Source organism: Bos mutus, chromosome 7 (assembly GCF_027580195.1).
Source record: "Bos mutus isolate GX-2022 chromosome 7, NWIPB_WYAK_1.1, whole genome shotgun sequence".
NCBI lineage: Eukaryota > Metazoa > Chordata > Mammalia > Artiodactyla > Bovidae > Bos > Bos mutus.
Window position 1 is genome coordinate 102,130,376 of NC_091623.1, and position 12,905 is coordinate 102,143,280.

Here is a 12,905-nt window from a genome sequence, read left to right on the forward strand (position 1 = left end):
CCTCCCAGCATCAGAGTCTTTTCCAATGAGTCAACTCTTCGCATGAGGTGGCCAAAATACTGGAGTTTCAGCTTTAGCATCATTCCTTCCAAAGAAATCCCAGGGCTGATCTCCTTCAGAATGGACTGGTTGGATCTCCTTGCAGTCCAAGGGACTCTCAAGAGTCTTCTCCAACACCACAGTTCAACAGCATCAATTCTTCGGCGCTCAGCCTTCTTCACAGTCCAACTCTCACATCCATACATGACCACAGGAAAAACCACAGCCTTGACTAGACGGACCTTTGTTGGCAAAGTAATGTCTCTGCTTTTGAATATGCTATCTAGGTTGGTCATAACTTTCCTTCCAAGGAGTAAGCATCTTTTAATTTCATGGCTGCAGTCACCATCTGCAGTGATTTTGGATCCCAAAAAAATAAAGTCTGACACTGTTTCCACTGTTTCCCCATTTATTTCCCATGAAGTGATGGGACTGGATGCCATGATCTTTGTTTTCTGAATGTTGAGCTTTAAGCCAACTTTTTCACTCTCCACTTTCACTTTCATCAAGAGGCTTTTGAGTTCCTCTTCACTTTCTGCCATGAGGGTGGTGTCATCTGCATATATGAGGTTATTGATATTTCTCCCGGCAATCTTGATTCCAGCTTGTGTTTCTTCCAGTCCAGCATTTCTCATGATGTACTCTGCATATAAGTTAAATAAGCAGGGTGACAATATACAGCCTTGACGTACTTCTTTTCCTATTTGGAACCAGTCTGTTGTTCCATGTCCAGTTCTAACTGTTGCTTCCTGACCTGCATACAGATTAGAGATACCAAGGGAACATTTCATGCAAAGATGGGCTCGATAAAGGACAGAAATGGTATGGACCTAACAGAAGCAGAGGATATCAAGAAGAGGTGGCAAGAATACACAGAAGAACTGTACAAAATAGATCTTCACAACCCAGATAATCACAATGGTGTGATCACTCACCTAGAGCCAGACATCCTGGAATGTGAAGTCAAGTGGGCCTTAGGAAGCATCACTACGAACAAAGCTAGTGGAGGTGATGGAATTCCAATTGAGCTATTCCAAATCCTGAAAGACGATGCTGTGAAAGTGCTGCACTCAATAAGCCAGCAAATTTGGAAAACTCAGCAGTGGCCACAGGACTGGAAAAGGACATTCCGATCCCAAAGAAAGGCAATGCCAAAGAATGCTCAAACTACCGTACAATTGCACTCATCTCACATGCTAGTAAAGTAATGCTCAAAATTCTCCAAGCCAGTCTTTAGCAATATGTGAACTGTGAACTTCCTGATGTTCAAGCTGGTTTTAGAAAAGGCAGAGGAACCAGAGATCAAATTGCCAACATCCGCTGGATCATGGAAAAAGCAAGAGAGTTCCAGAAAAACATCTATTTCTGCTTTATTGACTATGCCAAAGCCTTTGACTGTGTGGATCACAATAAACTGTGGAAAATTCTTCAAGAGATGGGAATACCAGACCACCTGACCTGCCTCTTGAGAACTGCAGACATAAGTCCCAGTCAAAAGGCTCCCTTAGCGGTGGGCTTGGCCTACAGCATGGCAGTCTTTCTCCCTCTGTGGTCTTTGCACAATGATAATAAATAGCCTGCTAGCAGGATCACAGCCACTGGGAGAGGGGGGCTCCAGGGACCCCAGCACTGGTCACATTTAAACACGCAGGAACAGTCCTTCAGATCACCCAGGTTTCCCACCGTCAGTCATTCTCACACCAACCTGGTGAATTTGACATTTCCAAGCGCCACCTGCGTGGCCAACACTACTCCTTCACCTCACCCTGACTGCCTGCCACTCCCCCAGCAGACAGTTTCCTGGCCCTGTACCCCACAAAGGGAGGGGAGAGAGGAGGAGAAAGGACTTTCCACACTGAAATATTCAGCAGGCCCTGAGGCCAGCTGATGAGCAGCTGGGACCCCGGGCTGCATGCAGGCTGCTGCTCGGGCAGGCATCCTGAGGCCTCTCAGAAGCTGAAGCGACATGACTCAGAGAGATGGCTGCGTGGCAGGGACTCCGCCAGATCCAAGTTACCCAGGCCCAGCCAATGAAAACCAAACCCAGGACTTCCCCTGGAATCATGTGGTATAAATTATGTTGTTTCCTGCATGTTGCCCAGGAAGCAGAAGGGAAGCCTAGAGCTTCCGGTAGCTAGTATGAGAAATCAAGGAAGAATCTGTCCAAGAATGAAGCCACCCAGATGAGACGCAGTTCATGGAGGCAGAATCCTGACAATATCAGGTGGGCCCCTGGATCCAGCCAGACCTGAAGCCCTGGGCTTCTCAGTCATGTGAGCCAACACACACACTTTGTGTTTAGGATGTTGTGTGTTCTCATTGGTCACGTGCATCTGAAAGAGCTGTGACTTGTAATAGGAGCAAGCAAACCCTGAGACCCTCTTCAGCTCCTTTCAAACTGATGGTACTGGGGATCTGTATCGAAGCAAGTGACTCCAGGAAAAGCCCAGGCCCACGGGAAGTACTACAGAAAGGGGAGAACCTCCTTACCTGTGCTGGTTTGGCCATGGTCTCAGGTTCTGCAGCAGAAAACACTGCGGGGGAAAAAGAAATGCTGTGAGATGCCTCTGCACTCTGACTCCCTCTATTCTCTCCCCCAGATTTCCCCTCCTTTCCTTCCTCCCAAGGGAGAATGTGCTCCGCCTGCTCTTTCTCAATTGCTTCCAGCCCTTCAGGTTAAACCACAGCCAGAGATGTGGCTCAGGGACAGGCACATTTTTGGGAGGATAATAGATGGACTCTTCAGGGTCCAGGTGCTCACACCATGATGGGAAAGACTCCCAGAACTGGGAGAATTTGGAAGAGGAAGAGAGGACATGACCACTGACCAGAACGATTCCTCCAGGCCATGCAGGGCACTTTCCCAGATGCTCTCTCACCTAACCCTTCCAGCCATCCTTTCTGGCACCAAAGTCCCTTTTCTCATAGAGGAGGAAACTGAGGATGGGGAGGTTAAACAATTTGTCCAAGATCATACAGGTTAAATAGACGGCAGCCCACCAGGCTCCCCCGTTCCTGGGATTCTCCAGGCAAGAACACTGGAGTGGGTTGCCATTTCTTCTCCAATGCATGAAAATGAAAAGTGAAAGTGAAGTCGCTCAGTCATGTCCGACTCTTAGCGACCCCATGGACTGCAGCTCACCAGGCTCCTCCATCCATGGGATTTTCCAGGCAAGGGTACTGGAGTGGGGTGCCATTGCCTTCTCCAAAACTGAATTACTACATACAAAATAGATAAAGAAGGACCTACTATATAGTTAATATCTTGTGATAACACATAATGGAAAAGAATTTGAAAAAGAATATACAGATACGTTGGAGAAGGCAATGGCACCCCACTCCAGTACTCTTGCCTGGAAAATCCCATGGTTGGAGAAGCCTGGTAGGCTGCAGTCCATGGGGTCGCTAAGAGTCGGACACGACTGAGCGACTTCACTTTCACGAAAGTGGGTCACCTGCTGTCACCCCCCTTCGAGCGTTTGGAGGTATCATGAACCATGTTGCTCCCTGAGGGCAGTGAGGTCAAGGAGCTCAGTGTGGCTAGTATGGTGGCAGGGAGTGGGGTGGGGGCACTGGTAGGATGTGGCATCAAGGGACCAGTGCTTGAGGCCACTGTGAAGACTTCGGGTTTTTCTCTGATGGGACAGATCATGGGTGAGGGTGGAGAATGAACAAACAGGACACCCAATCTCATTGAAAGCGGTGTCAGGACACAGAATCTACAGGGGAGGAATAAGAAACAAACATATCTTACCCCAAAAGAAATGCAAAAGGGAATGTTAACTGCTTTGGAAAGGGGAAGAGAAGGGTGGAGGGGCTGGGCTATGAAGCCCTCTTGGCAGATGGGCAGAGATGGAAGAGATGCAATCTTGGGATTAGAGAAGAAAGAAGGACTAGGCTTTCCATTTAATTGGGACGGTACAATTTGATCTTTTTAAATCAGGTCTATGTATTACTTTTTAAAAGTAAAAGTAACAAACTCTTATCAGACTTAAATTCAGTAAGACCCCACAGGAGCTGAACCAGAAGAGAGGGTATAAACGAAGGAGACGCTTAATCTGCCTGCTTCCCAGGTCTTCACATACCATCACCCCCATCCTACACCCCCAGCCCCTGATCTCAGCGCATAATCCTGCTCTCACTCTGGGGCCACTGGAGACCTGCAAGAGAGTGGGAACACAGGTTTGGAGTCAGACAGACAGACCTGGACTCAAGTCCGTTTTGTCACTAACTCGCCATGTGACTTTGGGCACATTGCTCATCTCTGAATTCAAGGTTATCTTAAGTACAAAACTGGGGCTTTCCCCTTCCTGCCTTGGGGAGTTGGAGGATGAGACTCAACTTATGTCAAGGCCAGGCAGAGATGTGTTCTCAGGAAGTGGTGGCCTTCAGTGTGCTGGGTGATATGCTAAGGACAGGGCTCTGTTGTGTTTATCTATGTGTCCCTACTGCCTGAATTCAAGTCCCCCAAACCACAGTTAGCAGACAGACTTGAGTGAAGAGCAGAGGGCAGCGATTTGCCTGTAACCGCAGAGAGCTCAGAGTGGAGCTTGAGGAAACCCTGCTGTTTCCCTGACAACCAGGGGCCCTCCGGTACAAAATTGAGCTCGCCTCAGGAAATGGAAACTCTCCCAGCGGGTAGGGAGCCCACATCTACCCCGAGGTTCAACCAGGAGCCAGCTCTGGGTTTCCCTAGGCCAGGGGGACAGTGTGGGCAAATGTGAGGGAGCACCAAGGTCAGCAGAGGAAAGGGACCACGGGAGGGGCAGGAAGTCACCTGCATCTCCAGCTTCAAAGCATTTTCCTTTGGCCTTGTTGCTGGAAACTTTAGCAGCTGGCGGCAGCCCAGGCCCATCTGGATGGCTCAGAGGAGGGGCCTCCAAGTCTTGGGGAAAATGCTCTGGGTTTTGAGAGCAGTTTGTGTGTGCCTCTAGCGAGCGCATGTCTTGTGTATACATAGAAAGCAAACATCGTCCAGAACTGCATGTTCTGAGTGCAGTTCAAGGAAGCTGAGCTTCGGCAGCCCCTCCTCTGAGGGCTGGGGGAAGCTCTGGAGCTAATCACAGAGGCGCCATGGAGGCTTTACGAGGGGCTCTGATCCCTTCCAGGGTGACCCAGACCACACTTCTCAAATTGCCTGAATAAATGTTTTACATCCAGTGTTTCAGAATCCCAGATCTAACAACCCACTGCTTCAAGTCCCTCACTTTCTAGACAAAGATAAAGGCATGTCAGGCCCAGACAATGGCCCACCTCTCCGCCTCCCATATTCAGGTCATCACAAGCCTCCACATAGAAGTGAGCCCTCACTGCAATAGGACGTGAGGAAGAGGCCAAAGGAAAAGACCCAGGTTCGGTTCCCAGCCTGCCCCTCTGTTCAGACAAGCTCAGACAAGCCAGGTTGCCTCTCTCAACCTCAGTTTCTTCATCAGCAAAATGTGGACAATGTTACTCCATCTTTGGGAAAACCGAAAGAGTGTGGGTGTGAGAGATTTTTGCAGATACCATCCAGGGATTCTCACAGCAGAATCTCAGAACATCAGTCCTAGGAGAGTTCTCCCCCAAGGCCACAGGACTCCTCTCTATCCCCATCCCACCCTCAATATGCAAGTTTCATCATCTTGGTTGAAATAGCTTATCAAGACTGGCAGGTATGGCCACTCTACACTGGTGCCTCTCTCCTCCCAGAAGCTCTGAATCTCTTCAAACATGGATTTCCATGAAGGTTCATCAGGACAGATCATTCCAGAAACCCATTCAAGGCAGAGTGGCCTCCTGGCCTTGTGCTTCTGTGACTACCTCCTGCCTTGGTCCTTCAGGCTGCCAGCAAACAGGACTGACTCCAGGAGGAACACTCCAGGGTACAAAATACCAGGGCTGGCTCGACCACCAATGCCCAACTATAGCATTGTGGAAACTGAGAACCAGACAGAAAGTCTCGTCCAAGTCCTGCAATAGGCATGGGCTTGGAGGTCAGACTCAGTCACAGCTTTACCCCCTAGCAATTTATAACTTTGTAAGTTACCTAAACATGAATCTCAATTTCCACATCTACAAAATAAAGTCCCAAACATTTACAAAGGACACAGCATGGCATTTTGTAATTAAGACTGCAGGCTTTGCAGTCACAGCCTACATTCAAATTCTAACTGCTCATGGCCATGGGTGAATTGCATCATTTCTCTCTTACTCAGTTTCTTTGTCTCTAAATGATAATCTCATACGGTTTTTGTGAATATTCAATAAAGTAAGGCAGGTAAAATACTTAGCATGGTGACGTGCAGAGTAAATGTTGAATTAGTGGTGCTAGCTTCTGGTAAGTGGACTTCCCTGGTGGCTCAGACGGTAGACCATCTGTCTACAATGCGGGAGACCCGGGTTCGGTCCCTGGGTCGGGAAGATCCGCTGGAGAAGGAAATGGCAATCCACTCCAGTACTATTGCCTGGAAAATGCCATGGACAGAGGAGCCTGGTAGGCTACAGCCCATGAGGTCGCAAAGAGTCGGACACGACTGAGCGACTTCACTTACTTACTTAGCTTCTGTTAAAATAATCATTAGAGCAGTGATTATTAGTGTCATTAGAGCAGTGGTCTCCAAAGCGGGGTACCAGACACAATGATCCATTGGGCTGCAGGATGAGAATACTACAACTTACAACTTTTTAAATTGATCTTGGGACTTCCCTGGTGGTCCGGTGGCTATGAATCTGAGTTCCCAATGCAGGGGGCACAGGTTTAATCCTTGGTCAGGGAACTAGATTCCACACGCTACAACAGAGAGTTCACAAGACGTAGCTAAAGACCCCGAGTGCCTCATCTAAGACCTGGCACAACTAAACAGACAGATAAAAATAACAAGTTGATCTTGTCCTTTCATGCTCCATTTTTATGTCTGCTATACATGGGCGGAGGAGCCTGGTGGGCTGCAGTCCATGGGGTCGAGAAGAGTCGGACACGACTGAGCGACTTCACTTTCCCTTTTCCTTTCATGCATTGGAGAAGGAAATGGCAACCCACTCCAGTGGTCTTGCCTGGAGAATCCCAGGGACGGGGGAGCCTGGTGGGCTGCCGTCTATGGGGTCGCACAGAGTCGGACACAACTGAAGTGACTTAGCAGCAGCCGCATGCACATATAAAGTAAAAGATGCGTATTAGGGATAGAGGCTGACAGAAGTACAAAGTCAAGAATATGGACTCAATGGAATGAAGCAGAGGAAGGAGAAGAAAGAGGGGAGAAGAAGCACCAGCACGAGAAAAAGCACTTCTGTCTTCAAAATGCAGCTTGCCGGCTTTGGAGGAATTGAGTGCACTTTGGGGAGGAGAGAGATGTTGAGTATGAGGTCAGGTGTGGAGGGTAAGGGCAAATTGAGGAAAATTTTATAAATAATCTGGAAAATCATGCAAAAAAATCACCCAAACCTCTGTGCCCCAGGAGTGCCCAAGGGACTGCCCACTCCTCTCCAAAGGCCTCCTTCAATGTAGGCCCTCTGAGCTCGGCATTCAAGGCCCTTGACATCCTTCCTGATTTGCTTGCCCTCCTCTTCCTCTTCACCCACCACCACACCCTCTTTCCCCCTAAACCAGCTTCCACTAGCACTTTCCACTTTCACTAGCACTTTCTAACTAGTCTTCTGGCGTCAAAATCTGTGCTTTTTCAATTCTGACTTCATTAATAACCTCCTGGGGAGTTTTTCAAACTTAGCAAAGCATAAGACCACCTCTGGAGACTCAACAGGCCACAGATGAGGCCTGGGCTTTTGAAATTTTTGAAAACTTTCCTAAGTGACTCTAACTCTTCTAGGAAGCCAAGAGGGACTTTTCCCACCTTTGAACCACAGCGTGACTCTGAAACCATCTACTCGTGAGAGGCTTGGGTCAACCGCTGTGGATTTATCATTCCTCAATTAGATGGAGGCTGTTTGTCTTCAAGGTATTACAAGGGGAAAAAAAAATCTATAAAAACACAATTCTTAGAGACATGCTCATTCTGTCCTCTCTGATAAAAAGCTGGGTGGATTTCCCTCCCTTTCCCCTCCCCCACCTCTGGTGGAAAAACCCGTTTACCTCCATTTGCACATTCCTTTTGATATAAAAGCAACTACTTATTCTCTTCTGAGCTGGTTCTAACATCTGCCTGGGCCAGTCATTGATTATTGAATAGAATAAAATCTTTTGCACATGATCATTTTTATATCTGTGTGAGTGATATAAAGGTTGAATCACTTTACCTTTTTACCTTTTCCTGAAAATCATTGTGTATGTTTCCTTAATGCACCCCCTACTACCAAGGGTGGTTTATAAGGATTGTTGAGTGAAAGATACTGAGTAATTTCCACGCTTTAGTGACTCCTTTGAAAAAAATCATAGAATAAAAAGAAATCATCTTGCCAATCAGTTTTCAAACTCATTATACAGCCAGGACAGGAAATTACTTGAGGGGTTAAGCAACTTTCCCCGCTCATACAAAACATTAGTGATTAAGCAGGGCCTCATTTTTCAAAACCTATATATTGAGTGCCTCCTGCATGCCCATCGGCAGGAGCTGGGGGGTAAAAAAGATGAAAGGACAGATGAATCTCCCACCTCGATGAAGCTGACAAATTTTTGTGCGGTGACCTGCATTTTTTTTTTTTTGACCACATATACCACCAGTAACAGAAGAAAAAAACACATCATTCTTTACGATAAACTGTTTGAGCATGAGATTAAAAACATATATAGTAAGAGGCCTAACAGTTTCTTCTGGCATCCCAGGAAATCATCTTTAGTGTTTCCCAGGGTCTGCACACCCCTCTTGGAGGCCCCTGGGCTACAAAACCTAGATCCTCCCCTTTCTCCTTTCCTGATGGCTCCTCCCCACCACAGTCTGCAGGAAGACACCAAGGGCCGGCCCCTCCCCCTGCCAGGACCTGCCTTAATGAAGCCAGAGTAAATGCCTTTCCTGGCCCTGTGCCCGGGTACACCCCCTAGCTCACAGCACTCGGATTTCTTAGAGAGCAGTGTCTTCCCCTCTTGTGACCCAGAACCATTGATCCTCAGGCAGGATAAGGCCCCAGGAGACAATCTGGGATGGCCTAGGTTTGGAGTTGGACTGGCCTGGGTTTGAATCCCAGTTCAGGCCACTTTCGTGAGCAACAACAAAGCACAGTGTCTCCCAGCACACAGGCAGGAGCCAGACTGCCCGAGACTGGAGCCCGATCTGCCGTTGAGGAGCTTGAGTGGCCTTGGGCATGTACTTAGCTTCAAATGTAAAATAGGGGATAAAATAGTGCCTACCTCAGAGGAGTTGTGGTGAGCGTGAAAAAAGTTAACACATATCTAGAGCTTAGAAGGGGGCTTCCCAGGTGGCTCAGAGGTAAAGAATCCACCTGCACAGCAGAAGACCCGGGTTTGATCCCTGGATAGGGAAGTCCCCTGGAGAAGGGAATGGCTACCCACTGGTCTTCTTGCCTGGGAAACCCAAAGGACAGAGGAGCCTGGTGGGCTACAGCCCATAGGGTCACAAAAGAGTCGGACACAACTTAGTGACTAAAGAACAACAGTGCTTAGAAGACCTCCTGGAACACAGGACACCCTGTGTAAATGTTAGTGCTCTTTCTACCCCAAACATCTGATAACTGAGTTTCCACATATGCAGAAAGGGCATGGTAACAGCATCCAATATACCAAGGGTTCAGCCAAGAAACTGGTAAGTTAGAAGGTTCAATAAATAATAGAAGTTACTATTTTATTATTATTTACAAAAACACCCGTTTTGTAGATGAGGAACCCGAGGCTCAGGTCGTCTGTTTCCTCAAGCACCACACCCTTCTGAGATTATAGCAGTAGCACCTGATTCTCTGGGCAGGGCGCTCTCAGTTTACAAAACACTTTTTCACACCTGCCATTTTATAATTGGAGAAGGAAATGGCAACCCACTCCAGTGTTCTTGCCTGGCGAATCCCAGGGACGGGGGAGCCTGGTGGGCTGCCGTCTATGGGGTCGCACAGAGTCGGACACAACTGAAGCGACTTAGCAGCAGCAGCCATTTTATAATCTCGTGAGGGTGAATATCAACCTCACCCTCATTTTACAGATGGGGGATCTGAGGCTCAGAGAACCCAAGCTCAGGCATTCCTCCTTAGCCAGTCTCTGGGGAGAGCTTCTCAACCCCAAAAGGAAAGGGAGTGTGGCTGGATTCCAAACCAACACATTTTAAAGGATGAATAAAGGCTCCCTGACCCAAGACTTCTTCTCCTCTTTTGAGATGGAGCTAGAGGAACAGGCAAGTTGAAAATCAGGGTCGAGACCACATCCTGTGCTTTGTCCTCACCCAGGAAGCATCTTGGAGGGGTTGGGTGGGGTGAGGTTGGGGACATGACTGGACCTCTGTGGAAAATTCTAGAATGGTGCATGAAGAGCCAGCAGCTGCAAACCATTTGACCAGCCGGGTCCCCTGAGCACAGCTCTTATCCCTCTAAAGAGGAAGGGGACTAAGGCCCAGAGCGGTAGTAGTGTGCCTGGGGCCCCGCTGGCTAGTGCAAGGCAGAGGCTGGGGCTGGGTGTGGCTGGAGCGCCTCTGGGTGCTGCAGTGCAGATGTTCCAGACGCTGGCGGGCGCCCAACACCGCAGAGCTCCCCGACCCCGTCTCATGAATGAGCCCAACAGGCCAGGTCCCTGGCTTCCCAGGGGCAGCCCCCTCTTCTGCACACTCCAAGACAGAGTCTGCTTCAGTAACAGCTGCGGCCCTTACCCAGAAACCACAAATATTTTCTGTATCCCAGCAGCCTGGGCCTCAGGAACAAAGAGTGGAAGGCAAAGAAAGATGGATGAGTGACTGTCACAGCTGCCCAGGGGGATGGGTGCCTCTGCCCCACCCTATTCCCCACAATCCTAAGGCTCAGAACAGTTGAATCCTAGACCACCAGTGCAGCAAGAGGCAGTCAGTCAGTTCAGCAGACTTTCCTACAGAAGGGTAACTAACGCACAGAGCGGGAAGGGATTTGCCCAAGGACCCCGACCTGGAACTGTGACCCAACTTTTCACTGACCCCTAGGCCAGTGCCCTCTGCCTTGGTGCAGAGCTTGTCAGCCAGAAGGGCAGGGTCCATGACAACTGAAACTGGGAGGCCATTCACCTCCAAAGTGGAGGCTAAGCAGGTCATGATAACAGGCTGGGTCAGTGCGGCCGGCAATTTAAGGTGTGCTTTGGGTAGGGGAGGAAGAGGAAGTGAGAGGAAAGGGTGGACCAGGGAAACCAGAGCTCTTTTACAAACTCCGGGGCCTATGTCCAAATTTGGAATTGTCGGTGAAGACCCACCAAGGTTCAGAGGAAAGGAAGGGGAGGGAGGAAGCAAAGGACCACACCCCGCCCCTTCCCCTTGCTAGGCCGAGCTGGGTAGGCCAAGCTTCCCAAGCTTGTTATCAAGACTTCCCAAATCTGTCATCATTCTCTGCAGCCGACAAATCAATTTTCACAGTCATTGCTTCCTCTGAGAGGGGCTGGGTTTTTCAGTTCTGGACTTGGAGACAGAAACTGAGGCTCAGAAAGGGCATGCTAGGGCTTCAAGGTCACACTGCAAGCTGCTGGTGGAGCCAGGATTGGATTCAGGGAAAATCACACCCATGCTAGTATCTGAGGTGTCATCTGAGGCCCCCAAGCTTTGGAAAGGCCAACCCTGGAACGAGGGGATCAGGAGGAAGGGTGGGGCCTCCACGCCATCACAAGGCCCCTGGAGCCCAGCTGGGAGTCTCCTCTAGAAGAGAGGAGTGGTCCCTAGAGGGCGGGCGGGTCCACGGGGGCCCTGAATTGTGGACAGCCTGCCCCTCGTCGGTCAGCACACAAAGGGCCCTCCCTCGGGGACACACACAAGCCATTTCAGGTGCAGCCGCAGGGTCTGATTCTTTTTGCCCAGTCTTCGGCTCCAGCCACACCCTTCCCTGCGGGCCCTTAAACCCCCACCCAGGTGCCTCCAACCCGGGGCCTTCAAAGTCTCTCAAGCCCCGCACGGCAGGGGTCCCGGGGCCCCCCGCCCCTCCTCCACACCCTCTGCAGAGCAGCACCCCCTGTCCCCTCCCTCCTCCTCTCCTTTTCTCCTTTCCAAGCCGCAGCCCGCGCGCCCTCCGCCTCCGCTTCCCCGCCTGCGGCCGTGGATTTGCTCCACTGCGCTGCCCCAGACACGCGCTGCCCGCGACCCTCTCGGGTTACCGCGCCCTCGAGTTCCCGGTCCCCGCGCCCCTCCCCGGAGCCGGCGGCAGGCGTGGGTCAGCGATGACTGGGCGTTTACGGCTGTCCCTTCAGGTCCCTACAACCCCCACCTCCCGCAATGAGTTGGGTGGGGGGGGCTCCCCTGGAGCGATCCCGTTTCCAGCCTCAACCTACTCACCCCGCGGCGGAAGCCTCCCGTAGCGGACGGACAGACTGGCAGACCGACACGCGGACGCGGAGCTCGCTGGGTCAGAGCCCGTTAGCAGAGCTGTAGCAGCTGCAGCGCAAGGGCGGGCCAGGACAGTCTTCGGCTCCCGGGCCGGACACGTGGCGCGCGGGGGCCAATCGGGCTCGCCTCGCCTCCCCCACCCCCACCCTTCCCCCATCCCCAAACTCATTCGCTCCTGGAATCTTAGAATGTCACCAGCCGGGAGGGGCCTCTCCAGGAGAACCTCCGTCCAAGCTCAGTCCCGGGACCCGCGCGACCTGGAGGGAAGGCGGACTTGGCCAAGGTCACTCGGCCATTCAGGACCAAAAGTCAGAGCTCCCGACTCCAGTTCTGTACGCTTTCCCCCAAATTCCTACTGCTCGCCCTAGCTTTGTTGAGAAACAGGACCTTGAAGCTTAACAAAGTTAAAGCCAAGCATTTAATCTGCCTGATCAAATTCTATTCCTCAAC

The 12,905-nt window shown here is 50.5% G+C and overlaps 1 protein-coding gene across 2 annotated transcripts in view; it reads right to left on the reverse strand.

Moving 5' to 3' along the window:
• ANXA6 (annexin A6) overlaps positions 1-12,549 on the reverse strand; it is a 46,966-nt gene extending 34,417 nt beyond the window's left edge. Inside the window, exons 1-2 of one of the 2 annotated variants that reach the window (XM_070374652.1) lie at positions 12,405-12,549; positions 2,530-2,573 (exon numbers count right to left, since the gene is read on the reverse strand). In XM_070374652.1, coding sequence (XP_070230753.1) covers positions 2,530-2,547 — 18 coding nt within the window. In that variant the 5' untranslated portion in view covers positions 2,548-2,573; positions 12,405-12,549. The remainder of the gene's footprint in view (positions 1-2,529; positions 2,574-12,404) is intronic. The other variant, XM_005897323.3, reaches the window with a different exon arrangement.
• Between the last annotated feature and the right edge of the window lie 356 nt (positions 12,550-12,905).